This window comes from Periplaneta americana, chromosome 10 (assembly GCF_040183065.1).
Source record: "Periplaneta americana isolate PAMFEO1 chromosome 10, P.americana_PAMFEO1_priV1, whole genome shotgun sequence".
Lineage (NCBI taxonomy): Eukaryota > Metazoa > Arthropoda > Insecta > Blattodea > Blattidae > Periplaneta > Periplaneta americana.
In genome coordinates, this window is record NC_091126.1 from 44,650,575 (window position 1) to 44,676,384 (window position 25,810).

Below are 25,810 nucleotides of genomic sequence, written 5' to 3' on the forward strand. Positions count from 1 at the left end.
CCATTTGCCTTCTTGCACACCATTTGGTATACACCCTATAATCTTTTCGCTGTAAGAAAAATCCTAATATAAACAATAGCACGTGACTGAAGTGAGGCTTCATTGGCCACTGTTTGGCGCCATAGATTCTCAGTACGTGTTCCCGCCTACTGTTGTACATTCTGTTTCATGTTAAACATTTCCCGTTACTCATCAAGTAGGCCTAACCTCACTATTATACATTCATTTGCTTAGGAAACATTAACTTTATAATATTCTCTAATTAAAACTCACATAACTTATTATATACATTTAACACTATTTGTTTTTCTCCGCTTTTGAGAGGTTTTCTACTCTTATGTTTAATAACCAAACACACCGAGGATGCAGAAGCCATACTTCAGTACCATGTACTTACGTGAACAACTACGAGCCCAAGTGACGCCAGCTTGTTACAAGAACAGACTACTTCAGTATTACTGTTTGTATTCATCCGCGTTCATAGTACATAACAAAATATAAAAGTAGCTTTTCTTTTACATATCGTTTTACATATGAGTGAAGTTATATGTTTCATTGTATTTAACAACTAGAATTCAATTTTTTATTTTCAAATAATACAAGATGATAGTTTCCAAATATAGGCTACATTTTCCTGCGTCGTGTGAGTGTTTCGACTGTGAGCCAATCACGGGTATGACAGCCACGTGCTTGTGTTTACATTAGGATTTTTCTTACAGCGAAAACAGTATATAATTTAATATCCTCGCATTCCTATGCACGGTGAGACTCACTTAGAAAGAATGTACATACAATAATTATTGGCTAGAAGCATAAAGTAAATTGTTTGTGGGTGCTTGTTCTGCATACTGACAATTTTAAGTTTCTCAGCAATATAAAAATGACATTTCATTCTCTAATGCACGAAAAAAAAAAATCGTCGTCATAAACCATCTGTAATAAACTTGGACAATTTGAAGTCTTCCTTTTATCCATTTCGAGAGATGGAAAAATAAACATGGATCATCCTACTCTTTAAGTTCATTTTCGTATTAATTATAATGCACCTAATCTGCTCATAGAACAAACTTTGATACTAAGTTCAACATGCACAAATAAACATGCAGCCAAGCCATAGACAACATATTTTCTAACACTAAAATCTCTGAGATATGGTATTAATTCCTTCAACTTTACAGACAAATATGTATAGAACAACATGTGGTTCACTCCATTTTTTTTGCACTACCAGATACACATAAACACTCAATACTTTCAATGTAAAAACAAATCGGAAAGAAAGGCTCAATCCCTTTTTCCTTTTCCTTTTCCTCTTCCTCCCCTTATTCTTCCTCTTCTTCTTCCTCTTCTTCCTCTTCTTCTTCTTCTTCTTCTTCTTCTTCACTCCATTTTTTTGCACTACCACATACACATAAACACTCAATACTTTCAATGTAAAAACAAATCGGAAAGAAAGGCTCAATCCAGTCTTCTTCTTCTTCATGCAGCCAAGCCATAGACAACATATTTTCTAACACTAAAATCTCTGAGATATGGTATTAATTCCTTCAACTTTACAGACAAATATGTATAGAACAACATGTGGTTCACTCCATTTTTTTTGCACTACCAGATACACATAAACACTCAATACTTTCAGTGTAAAAACAAATCGGAAAGAAAGGCTCAATCCAGTCTTCTTCTTGACCTACATATGGTCTCAATGCTCTTAGGCCTGTTAAATTGTCTCATTGTGTGCCCCATTCACAGGGAATAAAGAGGCATCAGAGAAGTGGACACTTGCACTGACCTACAGCTTCACTTTCTTTAAAATCATTAGGGTATTTGCACCTGGATCCATCCAGTTTAGAACACGGAACAGGAGGACACGTGACGTTTCTTTTCCTCTCCACATTACCTACACATCAGATAAGTGGCGAAAGCCATGATCTATCAGTATTTTTGCAGAATCCATCGTCCAAAATTCTTGTAATAGCAATCTAAGAGGTAATTACTTCTTCAATCAATCTGTCACCCAGCAAGAATATCATCTTTCCAAACTGGATTCCCAAGTTCGAATTCTTTTAAAATCAAGTGGAATTTTAGATCCATGTGACCATTTTTGGAGAAAAACAAGGATTATCTGCTGAAGTTCTCCTTCTTCATTATTAATTTCTATTAATATTACCAGTTTTTACCATATACTACATTATTAATTGTTGCATCAATTACAGAAGAAACAAAATACACTTCCTTAGTTATTGAAGACCATGAACCTTAAGCATTTTTAATAATTATTAATATTATTATTTACCATCATCACTGGGATTACAACCCTGGAGAGATATTGGACACTTGGACAACAGCTTTCAAACTTCTTATTTGTCTGCTGTTAAGCTTCTCCATCCCCTCACTCCGATTCTTTTAATATTATTATTACTAATCTCAAACTCCATTGAACAAAATCAATTAGCGTACGTCATGAATGGGTAATTGTTGCACCTTATATTCATCATTCATACACAAATCGGCATAGCAATATGACTGTCAATTTACTTCATTTTTTAAATGATAGTGAATGGAAATAATTATGCAAAATGGCATGGAAAAAGCAGAACATTAACTTGACAATCTCACTTCCTGCACCTTCATTCTGCCATTTGTCCTTACTTCACATTAACACAATCACCATTTTTTTGGGCAGGGCGAGAGTTTTCTGCATATAAACACATGTACATGTACATGTTCCTACTGGCCACAGGGCAACGAACACTTTATGAAACAGAGAATGCGAAGTTAACTAGTTGCCTTTTTAAATCTTATACAGTGAAACTTCATTTATACTTTTTTATAGGGGTCTGAAAAAAAAAGTATGCTGATTGGTTTTTGAATTGCAGTGAGTTGAAGAAAGAGGAGTGTGTTTGTAACTGACTTTCATTTATTTATTTACTTTTTTTTGTAAAGTAATCACATGTTATTAATTATTAATGCTGTTTCAGATTAATTAAACGCCATTCAGCTAGAAGTAAGGGAGTGCCTTTATAACCTATCTTTATAACATAATAAATTTTAATCTCTAGCGGTTTTTAGCACAAGTGCGTATTATATTCGTCAGTTTTCTTCCTGCATTTTAGGATAAACATAACTGGTGTGCATATTATATTCGATGGCGTAAATACGGTATTTTCGCGTTCTTACATTTTCACGGCAAACCTAATTTCCAACAAAATTGATTTAGTATGTATAAATGAAATTTCGTAGCTCTTGGGGTTTAAAATACGATTGTGTAAGTGAGAAAAACGTATAACTGAAATAAATTAAGATGGAAAGTATAGAAATTTTGCTGGGGTTTCAGAAAAAAATGTATAAGTGAAAAAACATATAACTCAAGTTTTATTGTATTTTTCTTGCCAAGGAGAAATTATTATTTTCATAGGTACTTGACTGCTTATTTAATGAATCATGGGAAACCCAAAAGCAATAAAGAATGTTGAAGAAGAATGTGAAATATTGGGACAAGAGGGGAAGAAACAGACTGCAGCCCTGATAGTGCTGAGAGTTCCTAACAAGGAAATGTGTGTTGTTAGTATGTTATTGCTTGTCCACCTTCTGGCACTAGCATTTGACCACTGAGGAGATATGGCAGGATATGTAACTGTTTACATGTAAAATCACTTGAGGATTGGAAATTAACAGGTGCAGAGAATCATGGGAAACTACTGCATTTTGTCATATCCAAAGAATTTCTATGGTGTAACTACAGTGAATCCTAATAGTCATTATGGATAACAAGTTCTCGTGTAATTTCAAATACAGTGAGTGTCTCATGACAAGGTACTGTCACAGTCTACTATATACAGCCACGAAGCTTGAGTTTTGAGGGGGCTAGAAACAATAGACTGTGCTGATACTATTTTGCAATGCCTGTAATGAGGCGATATTAGCGATCCTAGTGGTGAGCAACTATCTAATGTTTGCATATTTACTATGTATTGAGCTTCGTGACTGTATATACTAGACTGTGGTACTATCTCAACGAAACTCTGTCTCCTGACACCTGCAATACTGTTGGCGAGAGAAGACAATAGTCTTTTGTCTCCTCCAATATTTCACATAAAACATACCTCAAAATATAATTACACATGCACATGCATACACATGTATGTGTACATATAATTCAAATTATACATGGCAAAAAGTAATGGCAACACTGCTGTCACGTGACGATGGTGCGTTCGAGAGTTGCCAGCTGTATGGACATGAACAAGGACTGTCAGATGAGTTAGTGTAGCCAGCGGCGACAGTACTCTGTCAATCTACTGCAGTGTGTCAATCTACTGCAGTGTGTAGAACGTTCACTTTCATAGGGATAGTGTGAGCGCCCTAAGATCATGTTTACAAAACTAGAGCAACGTTCCTGGATCAAAATTGAAGTGGCACGAGGTCGTAGTGCACAAGGATGTTTTCAGGGACTGCGTGAAGCATGTGGCGATGCAGCGTTGCCATATCGCACAGTGACACGATGGGTTAAAGCGTTTCGGGAAGGCCTTGTTGGAAGTGCTGTGAAGGTGATGTTCATTGTGGCGTATGACATTGATGGGGTAATACTGCACCATGCTGTACCTCCAAGGCAGATGGCAAACGCGGACTACTACTGCAGGTTCCTGCAGCACCACCTTCGTCCAGCCCTCAGGAGAAAACGACGACACTTGGTGGTACAGAATCCCATCATTCTTCATGATAATGCAAAGAGTCATACCACTGCTGCTGTCAAGGACCTCTTGCGTCACTGGCAATGGGAGATTCTGGAACATCCTCCGTACTCACCCGATATGATCCATGTGATTACGATCTTTTCACCAAAGTGAAAGAATCACTGGGAGGGACCCGGTACAATACCAGAGATGAACTTATCCGTGCTTTAGGGCGGTCAATACGGAACATCAATAAAGATGGATGCGCTGATGGTGTACGACGCCTTCCAAACATTTGGCAAAAGGTAATAAATAAGGGGGGGGGGCGACTATATAGAAGGTACGTAAATGTTGTACCCCTGTGAATAAAGCCATGTCAGAAATATCGAACTGTTGCCATTACTTTTTATCCAACCCAAGTAAAATCTGAGTACATCTTCTGTGCCTATTGTCCAAAGCTATATTTGCCATGTATATTTTGTGTGAAATCCTTTGCTTAGCATGCTCTTCATGACTTTCTTAAAATGCTGTATAAAAGTTCTTGAACAATTTTATTTCCGTCTCTCCTGTCAAACACTTCGTTTTTTGTGAGAACATGTCAGGACTACTGAAAATGTGTGGTTAATAATTTACCTATCAAGTTGTGCTGTGTTCATGGTCGCAAAAGCATAGCACTCAGTAATTCCATTGATAGCAATGAGGAGGACAGCCAAGCAATGAGCCCGCAAAAGTGTAGGGCCTGGACCCAGAACCAGACTCTCTCCACCATACAGGAAGAGCAGGAGATGCGAATAAGATTGTCCAAAGACTACTATCACCAGTCCAATGCACGTTATGCAACGAATAACTTCATACAGCACTTTAGCAGACTCCGCCATGTGTCTCTGTGAATGGAATTTAAAATATCACGTTCAACAATAACAACTGCACCAAATGATACCATATAAATATGCTTACACTTCTCTCACAACATCTTTGCAAACAAGAACATTCTGAAAAATCAATTCAGCAAGTGTGATCAGAAATCGGACACTGATAATACATTGCAATTGACTAGCACAGCGTTTCTCAAACTTTTTTGAAGTGGGGACCACTTTTTTAAGTCAGAACAATTCCATGGACCACCTTACTCTTGTTCCCTTCGAAAGCAAATTTATCATTTTTGTAGCATATTTTAATACCAGTATACTTAATCACAAGTAACTTATAACAAATTCTGTGCATTGTTGCTAGTAGTTGTTCATGTCTCTGTTAAATAGTGCCCATTATAAATATTGGAAAATTGGCTTCGATCCGGATCATTGAAAAGAAAAGAACATGATGATACGCTTCATTTAGGCAGTGCTAATAGTTCAGAAGCTGTGTGTGAAGAAATATATTAATATCAGTGATTATAGTGGCATTAAAGAAATATCTAGTCCTAGTAGTAGCTATTCAAAGAAAAAATACTTTCGTAAATATAACAAGAGTTATTTGGAACTTGGATTTACTTGGCGTGGCAATGAGAGTGAATCAAAACCTCAAAGCGTTGTTTGTTACGAAGTGCTTTCGAAAGAATCTACGAAACCCGCGAAATTGAAACGGCACTTAGAGACGAAACAAGCAAGTGTAAAAAGTAAACCTGTCGGATTTTAAAATAGGTGGAGTCTAAAATTTCTTATATAGTCATCTGGAAAAACAAATAAAACAATTAATGCAGAAACATGCCCGATTTTCAACAAGTAAAGATGGAATTTGACACATTCTGTTATTGGTGTACGACATACTGTACGTTTCCCATTTCATTGTGCATACTGGGTGTCAGCAAAACTATTAAGAAAGTCAATACATGAAAAGGTTCGGTACTTTGGTCCTCTGTTATGAATTCGGATGGTCCCTGGCTGGGTTACAGGCGTGGTGCCAGAAATTTCATGAAGTATTAGTACTGGAAGAAAAAGTGAAAGGTGATTACCATGTGTCATTTCCAAACTCTGAGATTTTCAGCTATAGTGTGATACACAATTCGTTTGAATTTTATTTTTTCTTCAGTCTTTTTTGAAGGACCAAAAGGCAGAACTCGAGGACCACAGGTGGTCCACGGACCATAGTTTGAGAAACGCTGGACTAGCATATGAAATTTCACAAATGTCGTCTTTGTCATTGACGTCATCTATGAGGTATATCCGGAAAGTGAAGATACAAATTCAATAAAAACGGAACAACATTTATTTACAAAATGAAGTAATGAAACTATTTATATATCAGGGATGTGCAGAGGCTTGATTATTGACAATGGGCAGTTAGAGTGGTAAGAAGCAAGTGTAATGACTAACACCTGTTGCATTAGAGTGCATAGTTTCAGTTACTAGCAAAGCAGTATTTAGTGGCATAAAATCTGTACAAATGGCGGAACGTTTTGTAATGGTACATAACCGAGGATTCCAACTTCGTTCCCATATTTACAACAGAGACCCCGAAAACCTAGCCAAAACCTCAAAATACAAACGTGATAAAACCTGTCCCCGAGCTAGCAAACCAAGGAGTCAATGGCCTGGGGTATTCTAAACTATCTGGGTAGTCATGAAATTCTTAGTCCTTAGGCTGACAGAGATTTCAGAAGTGAAAGGTATCGGGTGTCACAATTGTCTGTGTTTTTCAAGTTAGCAACTGCGAAGTTACACAGCTAAACACCAGTAAGTACTTTTCCAATACATATGTTTATATACCCTGAATTGTTTCGATTTAAATTTACTGTTCTATAAATGACTAGCCGTACCTGTGCGCTTCGCTGCACCAGTTAGAAATAAATATAAAGTAATTACATAATTAAAATAGGACGTTTGATCCAGGGAACATCCGTGTTTGATAGAGGGATAAATCGTTTAATATGTTACTTAATTTAAATTGTATTTAAATAATTAAAATGCGATCATTTTGGTACAGAGACCACTCATTTGGTGCAATGACAATTCCTTTAACATGTTTCTTATTTGTTATTACATGCAACCATAATTTAATGAATGTACAAAATAGCCTATTAAGTTTTCTGTGCATAAGAAGCTATTTTAATCTTACCTGTCCTCAATTCACTCAGACGTTACTGTAATAACATTATAGCATTATGTCCATCTAGAGAAACTACACTTTCCAATGGTGAAATAATAATTAATTATACAAATCGGTTAATTTAGCATCCGATATTACTTCATACAAACATAGAAACATTCTCTTTAGGCTATGTTTAATATCTTTCGATTGTTGTTGACCAAGGCCCCTTATAGAGGAAGTAATTTGTTCTTATTTCAATACAGCACCTTAGATGGCACTGTTATTGTAATTTTAAAACTCATTTATCTCATTAAATATCAGTCCTATCAAAATTTTGCAAAGAATAAAACTTATCGGAAATCATTTTTAAAGAAACCTTTGTTATGTAACATTTTTTACAAATGGCAATAATAAGCGAGATATTTCGATTTATTTAATTCAGGCCCCCTTATAACCACCCTTTCAAATAAAGTATTTTGAATGCCATATAGCCTAAAATCTAAGTTACAACGAACTTAATTTATATTCCAATTTTCATATAAATCAGTTCAGCCATTATCGCGTGAAAAGGTAACAAATATCCAGATAGACAGACAGATAGACAGACAGACAGACAGACTATAACCCCCCTTTCAAATAAAGTATTTTGAATGCCATATAGCCTAAAATCTAAGTTACAACGAACTTAATTTATATTCCAATTTTCATATAAATCAGTTCAGCCATTATCGCGTGAAAAGGTAACAAACATCCAGATAGACAGACAGACAGACAGACAGACAGACATACAAACAAAAATTTCAAAAAAGTGATTTTCGGTTTCAGGGTGCTTAATTATATATGTCAGGACCAATTATTTTTGGAAAATCGAAAATTACCAGATAAATTTCGGCTACAGATTTATTATTAGTATAGATTACACAGAAGTAGGTTGTGACCAAAATGTCACGTACCGTAAGTTTGTTATTTCTATTACAGTTTTAATTTGATGGCTACCCTCTGCTGCTCAGGTTTCTCTTTCCAAAAGTAGTTCAATTCTTCCTATTTTTAGAAGCAGTAAACAAAACTTGCTTGTTTTCGTGAAAATAAATTATTTCCGAGGCCTCGTCATCGAGCACGTGGTTTAATTACTCTAAAGGCTTACAGATTAGATCTCCAGAGATGGCAGATGCGCTGAAAAGAAACACAGGAAACGATGCAAAAGAAAAAAAGAAGAATCCAGAAGTCATGAAGGCCAAGTTAGGCTTCATTATAGACGAGCCAAGACAAGAGGGCAGCGTAACTTCAAATTATGGCAACACAGCCTGTCGTTCTTTCCAAAAGTCCCAGAAAGTCAGAGCAATAACAAGCCTGAATGAGGAGCTCATAGAGAAGTGTGCCATACTCCTACAGGCCTTTCTTCTGGTCTGGACATCGATCCAGAGAAATTTGATGCTGAGCAAATGAAATTCGTGATTCTATCTGCAATACTATTCATGGTTCTACATGTTCACCTCGGTACATAAAATTATGGTTCGTGGGTCCTCTATAATTTCTCACAGTCTTTTACTGATTGGGTGGATGCTCGATGAGTCCCAAGAAGAGAGAAACAAGCATATAAAGAGAACGGAGAGCATCATTCTCGTAGATATTCAAGAGAAGATACTATGAAAGATGTGCTCATTGGCTGCTGGTCTCAAGCAACCCAAAGACTGTGCTCCCTTGGTTGCTGGTCTCAAGTGACCCAAAGACTTCCACCTACAAAGAGCCAATGGCCCAAAAACGTAAGAAAAAGAAGTTATCTCTATTTGTGCTTAGCCTCCTGAAAGTGGTAGAGAAGCCTCAACTGTTAGATGATTTCAAATGAATATATATATATATATATATATATATATATATATATATATATATATATATAGTGTAAATAGGCTATATTTAAGGAGGTAGATACACCTATATAGCTTCAAATATTTGATTTTTCAAAATAATTTTTAATATATGCCCCATCTCTTCAGTTACATTTTGTTAAACAATTATTTAAATATCTACATTATTTCCAATTACTATTTTATGCATAATGCTGCGCTCTTCTTAAAAATTATGTAGGGGAGATTGTATCACGTTTTCCTGCCAACTATAATAAATTTTCAAATCTCTTTTAATGTTATCTCTGAAATGACTGAAGAGAAAGTTCTGAATGTGTCAAAATAAACACTATCTACAATCTGTACCAAAATCATGCTCTTATGTTGGATAAATTGTCTAGAAAAAAATTTATTAGCAAAAATACCTTTAAAATCAGTTTCTTAATTTTAAATGTAGATTAAAGATATTATATATTTACCAAGAATCCAGAATGGTGGTTACATTTGTAGACCTATCTTTTGGTTTAAAACTGAAGAAAACAGAACATAGAAAAGTTGAAAATTAGTCGAGTTAGGATTAAAACACTGAACTTTGAAACAGAAAGCAGTCGCCATTTTTTAAAATTAAAACACACATTAATAGACAAATTAAAAATGGATAAAAGTCTTAATATAAAGTAGAACAGCCCTGGGCATCATAGGGGAAGTGAAAGGGACGCAGAAACCCTGTCCATGTCCTTATTTGCTTACACCATCTTATAAACAAACACACAGTAAGGCTCTATGCATCAATAGTGGATTTTAGGCGACCAGCGAGAGCCGAAAGTACATAAAAACTATGATGTCCATTTGATATAATCCATCACTGACCTTCCTATTTGCTTGTACCGCACCAAAACATTACTGTCTCAGTCGAAGAAGGTGGAGTGGGGAGTTAAGGGGTGGTCTGCAATGACTCAATTGAGTTATTAGTGTCCAGGCCTGAAGTAGGATGATGGGACTTTCAGATGCTTATATTTTTCCTTGTATGTCATATATTTTACTGACAAAAAATATTCGAAATGCTAAATTTTTGACTGCTTGAAATATGTACACCCTTACAATCATTATTCATGTAAGTGTTTTTCTTATTTTTGTTCTAAAATAATATTATTGTCTTGAAAAAACCGATGGATTCAAATTGTAGGCAAAAAAGAGTTGTGATCAGGTTTTCAGGGTTCCTGGACCACTGTGCAGTGTGAGGAACCAAAATATGTTTGTTACAACAGATTAACATGATATATGAAACACATCAGATTAAGAATAAAAAATCATACTAAGATACAGCTAACATCGTAAAGATAGTGACAGTATACAGATGAGAACAGAAGCAGAAAAATCGAACTCAAACTGAAAAATTAGAAACCTAATGTCAATCCTGATTTTTATAAAGTGAATAAATGACCAATAAATGAAGTGCTACTAAGTATATTAGTTTACAATTATATAAACTGGAAGTTAAATGTATCTTTATTTAATACTTGCATCAAAATGTACTCAATTACAAAACAACTTCTAGAAATACATATGATATGATCTGGTATATGATATAATTATATGATGATATATCATATGATACAGTATGATATCACAGTCTAGTATATACAGTCACGAAGCTCAATACGTAGTAAATATGCATCCATAGATAGTTGCTAACCACTAGGATCGCTAATATTGCCTCATTACAGACAATGCGAAATAGTGCCGGCATAGTCTATTGTTTCTAGCACCCTCACAACTCAAGTTTCGTGACTGTATATACTAGACTGTGTTGATTAGGGCTAGGTATTTTATGATGTAGCATATATTTTTTGGCAAGACTGATATGTTCCTTAAATATATATAAATGCTTGTTATGAAAAAACTAATTGATTTAAAGTAATTTGTTAAGTAATATTTATTCATATTTGACCATTTCTATGTGATAGAGCATATTTTAATAATTTAATGACCATATTTGGAATATTTTCACTCTTTCAAGAAGTAAAGAATTTTTCTCATACAATTTTTTTCTTCCATGTTCATTTGAGATGTTAAATTTCTCAGAATTACATATCAATTTTGTTTCCTGGAAAATGGCAAAATGTACTTTCTTCCCCTATTTCGTTTAAATTCACAATATGGACTATACCCTTACATATCAGTGAACAGATATTTGTGTGGACCTATTGTTTCGCGACAAGCAGATAGTTACTGAAGCCTGTCTTTATGATCTGGGTACCGAACTGCACACAAGGGTCTCATTGAGTTACTGAATCTTGTTGAAGTCGGAAGTGTGTGTAGTAAAGTTCAGGAAAAGTGCCAAAAGCGAAGCAAAATATTCAAGTAAAATTAAAACAGTGTCTCGATATGGTGAGAAAGTGTTTTCGAGTGATGGAAATATACTGTTATTGTAAACTGTGTGACATAAGAGTAACCACAGAGAAAACATTTAACATTGAGCAGCATGTGAGAACAGAAAAACACAAACGTGATCTACAACGAATTGAAAATGGAAAAACACTACAGCAAATGCTCCTAGGGGAATCCTGCTAATCTTATTCACCATTCTGTGAAGAACTTTGTACAGCCTTCCTTTGTGCTGACATTTCCCTAAGTAAACTGGATCATTCAAAACTTCGTAAATTCTTAGAAAAACACACAGGCAAATCTCTTCCATTTCTTCCACGAAAAGAAAGGACTAAATTAGCCGAAGCTAAGAAAAAACTATGCAACAGATCAGAAAATGGGTTGCAAATAAAAAATATGGGTTTCAATTGATGAAACCACAGACTCTATGGAAAGATACATTGCAAATGTTATTGTGGGAACTTTGGAAGAAGATGGTCCAGGTGAAATTTTTCTAATAAACTGTGAATATTTAGAAAAAAAAAAAAGAACAATTTTTTCACCATTAGTAAACTGTTCGACATGTCTATGGATTTCATATGGCACACAGGCGTTCAGCATGACAATGTACTGCTCTTTGTAACGGATGCTGCGCCTTATATGGTGAAAGCTGCAGATTCACTCAATGCATTTTATAGTAAAATGATGCATGTGACATGTTTGGCTCATGCCTTACACAGAGTCTCAGAAGAGATTCGTAGTCAATTCAGTGAGGTTGATAAATTAATTGGGTGTGTTAAAAAGGTCTTCTGGAAAGCTCCTTCATGTGTTGCATCATTTAAGTTGGTAGCTGCAGATATTTCCTTGCTGCCTTCTTCCATTTTGACAAAATGGGGGTCCTGGATTGATGCCTGCAACTATTACTGCCAGAATTTTAAGGTTGTGAAAAACATCATTGATTCGTTTGACAGCAGAGAAGCCGCTTCAAATAGACTAGCCCACGAATTAATGTCTAATTCCAACATTTCAGGCCAACTTTCATATATCAAATCCAATTTTGGGTTTCTTCCTGCTGCTACAACTGCTTTGGAGCAATCAGAAGTGCCCCTAGTGAAGCAGATAGAACTAGTGAAAAAAAAAAATGTGAATAACTTTGATGTTGTTTGTGGTAAAGTGGGGCAAGAAGTGTCAAAGAAAATGGAAACGGTGTTAGAAAAAAACAAAGGGTATCAATAAATTGTGTTCCATTTCAATGATTTTGTCTGGTGAAAATTTTTTCTCTTAATGACTCAGAATTATATTCAAATGATATTGCCCATTTTAAATATGCTCCTCTTGTGTCAGCTGAAGTAGAAAGAATTTTTCGAAGTACAAAGCTTTGTTGGCTGACTATAAGAAATCTCTTTTAATTGAAAATTTGCACAAGCTATTCAATGTACATTGCAACTCAGGATGCATAAACTGAACTAAAAGAAGCATGCGAAAAAATCATAGCATACGCCAATTACTGATAATTTTAATAAAATAAAAAGCATACTATAATATCAAATTCCATACTTTAGCTTGCTTCTCATGTGCATTTTATTCTAAAATAAATAGTTCATTGTCATAAACTGATTTACTAATTTATTTTACAACTGAAATCATTACCTAATTATAATATTGTTAGGTCATATTTTTTATGTTATATTGCATATTTTTGGAATTTTTAGGTCGTAAGTGCATATTTTATACTGCATATTTTGGATTTTTTAGGCCATAAAAACACGGTCCTAGTTATGATATATGTTACGATATGATGATATATAAGTGATGTGATATGATATAGTATATATGATACATAACATGATATATAATATATTTTCTTCTGCTGAGGAGTACGACAAGGATGCCCTTTATCACCTACCCTATTCAACATCTGCTTGGAAGATTTAGTGAAGAACTGTTTTCAGAACATGGGAGGAGTAATAGTAGGAAGAAGAAGAATAAAGTGTGTAAGATTTGCTGATGATATGGCATTATTAGTGGAAGAGGAGATGATACTAAGGTATATGCTACTGTAGCTAAATGACAGCTGTGAGCAGTATGGAATGAAGATAAATGCCAACAAGACGAAGGCCATGGTCATAGGAAGAAAAGTAAAGAAGGTAAACTTTCGAATTCTAAATGAGACAGTAGAGTAAGTGGACAGCTTCAAATACTTGGGGTGTACTATAACCAGTAACATGAGCTGCTGCCAAGAAGTCAAAAGGAGAATAGCAACAGCAAAGGAAACTTTTAATAGAAAAAGGAGCATCTTCTGCGGACCTCTGGAGAAAGAACTAAGGAAGAGACTAGTGAAGTGCTTTGTGTGGAGTGTAGAGTGCAGAAACATGGACACTACGACGAAGAAGAGAAGTGAATAGAAGCATTTGAAATGTGGATATGGAGAAGGATGGAGCATGTGAAATGGGCAGAGTAAGAAACGAAGCTGTGTTGGAAAGAGTGGATGAAGAAAGAATGATGCTGAAACTGATCAGAAAGAGGAAAAGGAATTGGCTGGTCACTTGTTGAGCAGAAGCTGCCTACTGAGGATGCATTGAAAGGAATGGTGAATGGGAGAAGAGTTCGGAGCAGAAGAAGATATCAGATTATAGACGACATTAAAATATATGGATCATATGCAGAGACAAAGAGGAAGGCAGAAAATAGGAGACTGGAGACTGCAGGGTTTGCAATGAAAGAACTGCTCTGAATAAATGAATATTGTCTTCAGCTTCCAATGGTAGTGGTGGCCCTCCACAACTTGTACATGGTGCCCTTTGTTCACATTTACATAATTAATGATTCCTTGTTGTATGACTATGAGTTAAAAACATGTTACATTTTACGCCTTTTGCCTCCTTTCTCTACTCTATCTTATTCCTCACCTACTCTCCCCCATTCTTATTCCCTCTTAATGTTTCCTAGCCCTCTTATTCCTAATTCTATAATTTCGTGTAAGTTACCTTCTCCTTTACTATCATTAGGTCCCTCTTTATTTACCTCGCCCTACCATTATTCTAAACTAACTGTCACCCTCCTCTATATATTCATTTGTCTAATAACTATCCCCTATTATACAAACCCTACTAAATACTTGAAACCCATCATTCTCTCTTATTATTTACATTTTTTACTCTTAACATTCAGTGCACCTCTACCTGTTCACGTCTGCTTTTATTAATTATACTGTTGTTACCTTATATTAAAACCTAATTCACTACTGGGTGTTCATTTCAAAGTGTGTCATGATGTCACTGTTGTGAGTCAGCGATTTGAAGCGAGTTCAGCTTTTATGTCAGAGAAGTTGCCTATTAATCAAGGCATTCAATCTGAACTTGAGAACGTGTATGGTATAACTTGAACGTCGTAGCAACAGATGGCGGTCTGTGTGCTACCATAACATCTTTCGCCCAGCTTACCAGTCTCCGTTTCTGATGGAGAAGATGGTCACACTTCATTTACGTACTCATGTTATACTAAGCAATATTCTTGTAAAGGCAAGGGTCCATGTGACCTGGAACTTGTGATGACATGTGTCTTTATTGACACCATCAAATAAATAAATAAAATAACCTTTTTCGAACTGTGTTTTGCGCGGGCAAGTCGTACGCAGGGTATTTGTTATCATCGGTTGCGTAGGCAACATTCCACAACACAAATCAAATGCTCCGTGTCCATGTTGACCGTCGAAGTTAATGTCAACAAATACATAAGTAATCGTCTTAACCCTCTCCCCATATCCCGACAGTAAGAAAAAAATTCACCACAGTGTTTCCAAACAGTTCACATTCCTGTCACTACAGGCGTTACTGTACGTATCGGTAAGTACTCTTCAGAATGAACGCCGTACTTGCTAGGCAACTTTTCTGGCTTATAGGTAATACGCCTTTGCAGAAGTGTAGGAAGATTGAATTCTCTAGGCTCATCGGCTAGCCACATGACGACATACAGCGAGCCATGACACACTTTGAACTGAACACGCAGTATTGTTCCCACTAAGTCTCATTTTAGAAATATGATTATATAGTTTTATGGTTTTTTAATCCAACCATGTAGTGACAGGCAATAACTGCCTTTATTTTGATTCATTTTATTATGATGTAGGCCTATATATAATATATAATCACTTTTAAATAAAAGTGCTGTTGTCTTATCAAATAGAAATAAGGAGAACTGAATATAAACAACATTGGCAGAAATAAGGAGAAGTGAATACGAACAAAACTGAAAACGTCTTTTATTTTTTAATGCTGATTTGAACTCATTTGTTTATGGACACACTGAAAACTGTCATTAGAGCTAATAATTAAGACTGTAATGCCGGCAATAATAGATTTGTGAAATTCCAATGAATATTTTGAGAGCACTCATGACCATATCTAGCTATTTATAAGCAAAGGCAAGAGGTTATCTTACCTTGCAGGCAAAGCCTGAACATTCCTGATATATATCCTTTAAACATTTTTCTACAATATCCCAAGAGTTTTTGTATTCTAGTGCCATAGAACTCCACAGCCTGTGCCTGCAACCATGCAGCAGCAATTTTGTTTTTCACCTCTTCATTCTGTAGGCCAGAAGTTTCTCTAGAAATAAAAGCAGATGGTAATTACTGAAAGTGATATCTGGACTGTGGGCAGAATGGTGTAAAAGTCTCCAACTCTTGCATATGCGTCATTGTGCAGCAAAGAAATGCTGCAAGTCAGCAGTTCTTGACTTCTATGTCTCAGCCTCTTCAATGTCTTGCAATACATTGTAGCGTTTAAGGTGATCTTTGAAGCATTAAAATCAACCAGAAGAACACTCATTTGGTCCCAGAAGAGAGTTGCCATAATTTTCTTGGTCGTTTTGAAAATATTTGTAGCAGCACTCCATCTCCTGTTGATTTGTCACTATTGTGTGGTGAAAGATTACAATGGAGTGAGCTCAAGAATGACAAGTAACAGTGTAATCATCCTTGCAGAGGTAATTTTCTTTAAGGTAGGCACTCACTTAGTGGAAAAAATTCGTTCAGCATGTTCGGATTTTTATTATAGTATCACTTATTTGTCCACTCATATAAATTGAGGGAAAGAAGGCAGAGGACGGACACTGGAAAGTTTTCTTTTCTCAATCATACTATCAGGGACTGGAATGCTTTACCTGCAGACTTACTAAAGGCTTTACCAACAACCAAAAATGTATTTAAAAATAGGCTTAAGGACTTTACTAATAGACAGTAATTATACACAGTATTTAAAGGGTGTAAATGATATGTTGTTATTGAAGTGTTGTATCAGTGAAGAATTATGTTGTGTCAGTGAAGTGTGTAGTGTAAGTGAAACGTGTTCTGTCAGTGAAGCTTTATAGTTTATAGTGGCAGTGCAAAGTATTTGAACAGTGAAATGTTTTTGAAGTGTTAGTGAAATCAGGATAGAATCAATGAAATGTGTTGTAGTTCCAGTGCAGTGAGTGAGTTGACAGCGAAATGAGTGTCATGTTGAAAGGTAAGATATGAACATATCATACTCGTGGGTTTTAGTTCGATCTTAGGTTTAAGATACAAATTAGATTTATTTCAAATGCTATATTAAGTGATCGTTTCATTTAATTTAGGATATTCCCTGTTGTTGTTGTTGTTATTATTATTATTATTATTATAAATTATTGTTAGTATTAATTATTAGTATTATTATTAATTGTATTTTTAATTAATAAGTTTATTATTGTCATTACTGAGTGTAATTAGTTACCACTGCCACTGGTGAATACATACATACATACATACATACATACATACATACATACATACATACATACATACATACATACATACATACATACATACATACATTTCTGAATTATCATCAAACAGTGTTGTAATTTACCAACAGAGCGCATTATTTCATTGTAGTTTTCTGGATTTAAACTGTAAATAAAATGAATAGCTCTATAATTTAAATAAAGTGTGAAGAATATACCTAGTCGATTAATTATTTTTTCAATCTCTACATTCTAATTTGATAAATTGTAAAACTCTTCATACTGTTGGATTCGCAAAATAAGCTTCAGGTCATCTATTTCATTTACTGTATACCTTCAATATTACCGCAATTGGAAGCACTGCTATCGAAACAATTAATTGTCACGACATTCGTTATTTTCATCACAGCTTATATGGAGATTCGTTTAAAATTCTCTGGTCAGAATTCTGAATGGAATCTGGTTATGCGGGCAGAGGTGATATGGCCAAGTGGGTGATACTCCATTTAAAATAATGCAAAGAATAAAAATACGAACGTGCCAAACAAATTCTTTCCTCTTTCTCCTAGAATGTATCTTTGTTTTCTGGATATACCTCGCATTTTCAAAGTATAAGACCTTCATCAATTCCCTTCCGACCTATATGAAGATTCTGAACCAACATTAGACATTCAGAATTAGTGGTACTCTCTGGTCATGTAGTCCATTGCACAAGTCCTCTATTTTAAAAATTCAAGAGAAAGGACATACATAGTCTCTATGGGAAAGAGATAAGTCTCACTTTCCTGCCAGGAATCAACCTCAGTCTTGCTACATTTGTAGCTAAAGAAGCTACTACTTCAGCAACAGTAGATAATTAGTAAATCATCGTAAATAAAAATATTTACAGCAGGGTCAATACCTGCTATCATGCATATAGTGGAGCTTTCATTATCGTTCAACAAAAATGTAATTATTATTGAAATACTCATATTTGTTGTCGTTACATTATTTTTCGATCTCCAGTTTTTAAATAATTATCATGATAACAAACATTTGTTAAGCTCAATTAAATTACCAGAAAGCTCTCAGCATTCATTATATTACAGAAGATAATCAAATTCAATGGCTTTAAATAGCAAAAGTCTCTCAGTAGAAATGATCAGAGTCAAATAAAATGATAATTGAAGCTCCACTGTATTTACTGGATTGGGTGGAATTAATAATAATGTTGAGCAAAGTACCTGGTAGTAGGTACTTGAAAATGTAGTGAAGTATCTGCTATAAAACATGTTAAGCATTCTATATTGATATAAATGTAACTTACAGAACATGAACACTGGTGATCTGAGTACTGTTCAAACTGTCACCAATCTTATGCTCCAACTTCCTACATTATCTGTCTTTCCATCGAAGCTATGGTAAGTGCAGATGAGGATGCAAAACGCCAAATGAATTTCAATGAAAAGCAATTGCAGATTGTAATAAAATACTACCCAGTGATATGGCGGAAGGAAAATTATACTTCTCAGGCCTTTTTACTTTCAAAACAGTTAACGATATTGTTGTACGCCAACATTTTCCTCCACACAACTTTGAAATCCATCCACTATAACAAATGTCATCCTCCTCTATCTTGAACTCTATTTCAAAGAAAGTATTCAGTTATTCTCTCGAAATTTCTTTCATCAAATCTATATAGACCATGGTAATTAAATCCACACATACTTCGAAAATAAGATACCAGTATCCCTGGATTCTTTATCACTTCAAACCTCACAAATTTTCAGTTCCAATACAAGCTAAAATCCCTTTAGGATACATATAAGAACACATATGGAATCAACAACCTGCCACATGCAGGGTTCTCACGAATATAAAACCTGACAATTTACAGTCATTATTACGTTTTTAAAACTTGTTATGCACAAATTAGCCAGTATGGTCTCTCTGAGTTTAAAAACCCGCTTCACTCAACTCCATAAGACAGAATGTGTTCCTGATTTCATTTTGATACCCAAGGAATATATTATAAGAAGTTGGGTAGGCTCAACAGCTTCATTCAGAAAATCGACTGTGAAATTCTCCAGCAACAGTTTCATTCACGAACTAATTTTCCTAACACTACTGTGAACATATTGACATGAATTTACATGTAGTCATCGCTATATTCCTGCAGATTTGTGGGAATGATATTTCACTTATTTCTTCTTGAAGCAGCATCTCGTAATATTGAAATATTTGAATAATACTTTCCTAAGTAGGAGAATCATTCATTTCATCAGATAGGATATTTAGAAACCTAGAGAGGGAGAGGGAGGGAGGAGGGAGGGATGGAGAGAGGGGGGAGAGAGGGGGAGAGGGGGGAGAGAGAGAGAGAGAGAGAGAGAGTAAAATTCTGTCACTGAAAATCCACAAGAGTATTTCAAAGTTCCGAAGCGTACAAAACAGTAACATGTCTAGAAGAGGATTGGCTTGTAAAAGGCTGGAAAAGGTATTCAGATGATATTCTGAGGAACACTTGATAATGGTACTTTCAATTTCAGAAAACGAAGAAAACTAATCGTAGCCACTAGCAGAAGTAATAATAAATCTACTTAAATTCGAGGACAGCCTTTTTACAATTTTGAATTTGGTTAACTAGAAAGTTTGCGCAAGAAAGAAAAAAATGTATAAAGAATAATTACATCACTAATATTTTATTCTTGTCTTCCACACTGGAGAAACATTGAACAGCAATCCAAAATCGAAGTACAACATTGATGTCTTCAGAGAAGACGACCCTAATCCTCGAAGTTTGAATGAGGAAGCAGATAGTGTTGATCTTCTGAACTTCAAGTTAATGGAAACGGAGGTTATGCCTTTCAATCTGTAAGTTTCACTGTATGGTCCACTGACAGTATTTTTTAATTTTATAATTTTGTTTATTACCTATTATCTTCATTCATACACATCACGCATGAGCAGACAAAAAATTAATATATATGAAGCATCCAATTCCAAAACTGTCTAAATCCATTTTTTAATGGCGGTTTTGTCATCTACCTAAATGTCTCTAGCAATTTTCTAATGAATGTTGTACCTAAATTCTCTCTTTCCTTCCATAAATGAGCTTCAAATATGACAAACACTGCAAACAATTAGGAAAAACGTTATCAGTTTTTGGCGTTTCCTGAAAATTGTTAAGAATGGATGTAGACAGTTTTAGAATTGGAGGCTTCATATATATTAAAGGCAACCCTATTACAGATTACTGAAAGCCACAGAGTAGTGAGAGCTGAAGACTCCAACCTTTATAATCAACATTAGCAGCAGTAAGGATATCAATATTATGTGCTTGTCGCTTTTATTCCAAAAGAAATATTCCTAGTACTCATTTCTGTTAGATACTGAATGAAACCCAGAGCCACAGTGTGGCTGGAAGGATAAAACCAATGGATAAAATTCGTGCCTCCATCAGGAATTGAACCCAATACCTCCTACCTTGCAGTACAACACCTTAACAATTATGCTACCACGAACCTAAAACATTATTACCTTTGCAATTGAATTCTAAATCATTACCTGCAAATTTCACAGTATTTATAGTTTTTATATTTCTATACTACCCAAGAATTTATATTTCATCTATTCTATTTCCTTGCTAACCTTCGCCACAAAAATTGTCTACAATATTAATATAACTCACATGCCAGCTCAGAAGAATTGTAACTAGCTGCTACCAAACTTTCAAACCTATTCACACAATACATTAGCGAAACCTGCTGTCTCCAAAGAATATCATAACACATTTTGTAATAATCACACATTTTACAACTCTGAAAAATAAAATACTATGCAATGTTATAATATTTTTTCTTTAAAAAGCACTCTTCTCTTACACTTCAAGATATTTTATGCACTTTACTTCATTTGTCAAAAACTGCTTAGCATGCACATATCAAATTTTGCAAATGGATAACTCATGTAGTGAAAGTTACCTACTTTCTTATTCTTTGCAAGGAAGCTATGCAAACTAAGGAAGCAACAGCATGACTACTCTCTGTATAAATTAAAATATTTAGAAATACCATAATATGAAGCAGAATTGATGTATATTACAGTACCTGATTCTGTTCTTTTATCGGCATATCCCTTGCAATCATCTGTGAGAAATAGAAATATGCTGACTCTTCTACTGGTCGGAAGAGAAATCGAGCAGCCATAGATCCCAAATTGTTGACGACATCGTACACACCCTGTTCCGAAAATGAAAGCACAGAGAACAAGGTCATGATGTACCTTTCTCCTTCTGTCAGAACCTGCTTCAATATGCCCTGCTTGAAGAAGCTCCATGTTAGTCTTGCAAGGTCGTGGTCTATTATGGGCTGTAAAAAAAAAAAGAAAAAAGAAAAGAAGTTTCAGTTTAATAAGGCATGAGAACACAGACAACACGAAATAAATCCAAAATTCCCACAAAAAACTATAATAATAATAATAATAATAATAATAATAATAATAATAATAATAATAATAATAATAATAATACTAATAATAATATTGTTGTTATTATTATTATTATTATTATTATTATTATTATTATTATTATTATTATTATTATTTAGAAAGTGAACAAGGTGGAGAATTTAGTACCACATTCACTCAAATCTAGTACGACCTCGACTATAATATAGGTAACCTTAAGTTTTCAGATGTTCCACACAGAAAAATAAAAATATATGAATATAACATGACCTGCACTTCGACAAGGTTACAGATGAAAGAACTTATACATTTTAAGCGATTTCAAGTTTTCCGTTCCAGTCTTGAGTAACAATTCTCTCTTCTGGTTACCATTCCTGCTCTTCCTATTGCCTCATCTTCTGAACTGAAACTGGATTCTTCTTGAGATTCCTAATCCTCCCAAAAATGTCTTTTCCCTTTAATTGATTTTACGACACTTTATCACCTGATATGATTATCTAACATCTGAGTGAAATGAAGGTGATTACGCTAGTGAAATAATTCCAGGGTCCAGCACCGAAAGTTACTCAGCATTTGCTCTTAATGGACTGAGGGAAAACCCCGGAAAAACTCAACCAAGTTACTTGTCCCAACCAAGATTTGAACCGGGCCCCACTCATTTCAAAAGGTAAGAAAATGCATTATTAAATGAAAATTGTTGTGAAGCAACAAGTAAGACACGTTTAAATTATCTTTACCTGGTTGTCCATCTTTGCTGGTAGAAAGTCCATTAAAGATTCAAACGGAAATTCATCTTCTAGTTCAGTGATAGAATCTCTGCGGACAAACCTATAATTTACTGGAATCCTGCCATTTTCATTATTCTTTTCCTTTAAAGCACGTTTTTTCATTAAGTTTTTGATATAATAATGAAAGTACACATAATGACCTACGGTGTACACAACAGCTGCCAGCACCTGCAATAAAACATCAATCATTAGAAAATACTTGAGAGCTCTTCTTAGAAACTACATTTCAAATCACAGTAGGCCTAAGATCACAAACGAACTCATCAGGATGAATAAATTCTAACAAGAACAGTGTATCAAAAGTTAAGTCTCAAGCAGTGTAAACAAATTAAGTGATTGGTGATCGATCTTGCATAAGACACGTGAAATCATTTGCAAAAAGTATTTTGAGATCCATCAGCTATTCAACCCTGGATATAATGCAACTTGCTGAGCCTATCTTGTTCATTACAGCAGAGGTTAAAGAAAAAAACACTGCACAGTATCGAAAGAGAACCAGTTCTGCAAATGAAGAGAAGACTAGAAAACTGTGTTTCGAAAGAATTATTCTGAACATGTTCACATGTCACTGTGGATGAACAACTTGTTTCCTTCAGAGGACGCTACCTTTTCAGAGTGTATATGCAGTCAAAGCCAGGAAAGTATATTTAATAGGATTTATACCTAGAATGAATATATGATGATTTTTATTAAGATCTTGTATAATGGCTGCACTAAAAATATTGGTGTCTTAACCAAAAATACCATAATTATACACAAATAAAATAAATTATTAAAATAAAAATTATTTATTAGAATAATAAAATATTAACTAGTAAGTGTTAGTAATTTTGAATAACTACGTTCTGCTGTATAAAAATCTGGACCATGGTAGATGTCAAACCAACATACAGTATAAATCTTCAAGTTTATACCGGAAAAAGAGGGAAATACAAGTGAAAAAAAAAAAAAAAAACAAGGACAGAGAGTTGTACTCGACTTAATGAACTGTCTTGGAGGGGGTTATGGTGTTACAACAGACAACTTCTTTTTCACTATTCCTCTAGCAAAAGAACTTTATAAGAGTAAACTTTGAGGAAAAATAAGGCAGATATTCCTGAAGTCAGGCTCCCAAATCCATCCAGGCCAGTGGAATCATCTATTTTTGCCTTCAAAGATGAGTTGATCATGATATCCTGTCCCCAAGAAAAAGCAAGCTCTAGTTTTCTCAAGAACTGAACACCATGACAAAAGAGCTGAAGACGAAACCCAACACCACAAACCTGATATTATTCTCCATTATAACCAAATAAAAGGTGTGGATACAATGGATAAAATGGTCAACGAATATTCCATAAATCATGCAACAAGGAGATGGCCATATGTTGTGTTCATGAATTTGGTTGACATAGGATCCATAAATGCATTCATAATTTGGATGAAAAATCTTATGTGGAAAGATGTTTCCTTCTGTAACTGGAAAAGAAGCTAGTAACTACACATGTGAAGAAGAGAATGCAGGCTTCATTCGGTCTACACAGAGTGATCACAGATGCAATTAAAAACATGAACCCGAAGAGCAGAATTCAGAAGTTGCAGAAAACAGCATAAAATCAAAGGCTGATGTCAATTATGTCCGAGGAAAAATGATCGAAAAACAAGAACAAAGTGTGAGAAATACCAGAATTTCGTTTGTGAAACACACTGCAAGAAAACACAGAGTGATGTGTCTTGGATTACAAATAATGAATATGAATTTGTGAAACTCGATGTAAAGAAACTTAAATAGTAGTGTGTATCAGTTGTTAAAGTGATAGAAATGCATTTGTGAAACCTATGGAAAGTAAAACGCAAAAAGCATTGTCTTGGACGTTGGAAGTGGAATTATAAAAAAAAAAAAATTGTTTCATTCGCCTAAAAAATCCAAAATGTTAATTTGACGCTTCATGCCTGTTAACTAAAGCAGTGTTATGGTATTGAAATTGTTGTTTTATAATAAATTATTGCAGAAGTTCTAAGCTAAATATGTAATAAATAGAAGAAGCCTCCAATTCCAAAACTGTCTACATCCATTCTTAACAATTTTCAGGAAACGCCAAAAACTGATAACTTTTTTCCTAATTGTTTGCAGTGTTCGTCATATTTGAAGCTTATTTATGGAAGGAAAGAGGGAATTTAGGCACAACATTTATTAGAAAATTGCTAGAGACATTTAGGTAGATGACGAAACCGCCATTATCTCAATTTAAAAAAAATGGATTTAGACAGTTTTGGAATTGAACGCTTCAAGTATTAATTTGAATTTTTGGCCTGGGGTCCGCCTGTACCCCTCTTGATGATTTAAGAAGATTCAAAACCGTAGCAGTAGGAAGGTTAAATAGGATGTATTCCTGTTGTTATTTCTAAGGGAAAATATCCATTTACACATTCATTCTTTAATTTATTTATTATTAATTAATTCATTCATTCATTACTCACAACAAATGCAAACCTTTCTCATATGCATACTCTTATTTCTTCTTGCATATAACACAGAAACTTATAACTGTAACGTTATCTGATGCCTTAATCTGATCTTACTTGGGCAATAGAAAATGCTAGAACAGCCAGACGTGGACTATACACGATGATAGGTGTGAATGTTGCAGTGCGAACTAATATATGGATTGTGTCTATGACAACCTGAAACAGTGAATTAAACAACAGTTATAATTTTAAATACAAATAAAGAAAATGTTATAACAGTACAATGTAATGTTACAACAGTACAATGTAAATGAAGTTCTGAATGTACATCAGCATTTCCCAAACTTTCAACATGAAATATCTAAGCTTTATTCCCAGACATACTCTGAAAATAATTATTTAAAAAAATTTAATTTTTGTAATGGAATCATTATATGTCGTGTAAATTAACGCCAAAATA

General features: G+C 34.7%; 1 protein-coding gene across 1 annotated transcript in view; it reads right to left on the bottom strand.

Annotated features, from left to right (window-relative positions):
* The window catches only part of LOC138707623 (man(5)GlcNAc(2)-PP-dolichol translocation protein RFT1-like), a 76,029-nt gene that overhangs the window by 30,576 nt on the left and 19,643 nt on the right, over nucleotides 1-25,810 (bottom strand). The window contains exons 4-7 of the mRNA XM_069837287.1: nucleotides 25,465-25,566; nucleotides 22,855-23,073; nucleotides 21,760-22,020; nucleotides 5,307-5,557 (exon numbers count right to left, since the gene is read on the bottom strand). Of these exons, the coding sequence (XP_069693388.1) occupies nucleotides 5,307-5,557; nucleotides 21,760-22,020; nucleotides 22,855-23,073; nucleotides 25,465-25,566 (833 nt within the window). The remainder of the gene's footprint in view (nucleotides 1-5,306; nucleotides 5,558-21,759; nucleotides 22,021-22,854; nucleotides 23,074-25,464; nucleotides 25,567-25,810) is intronic.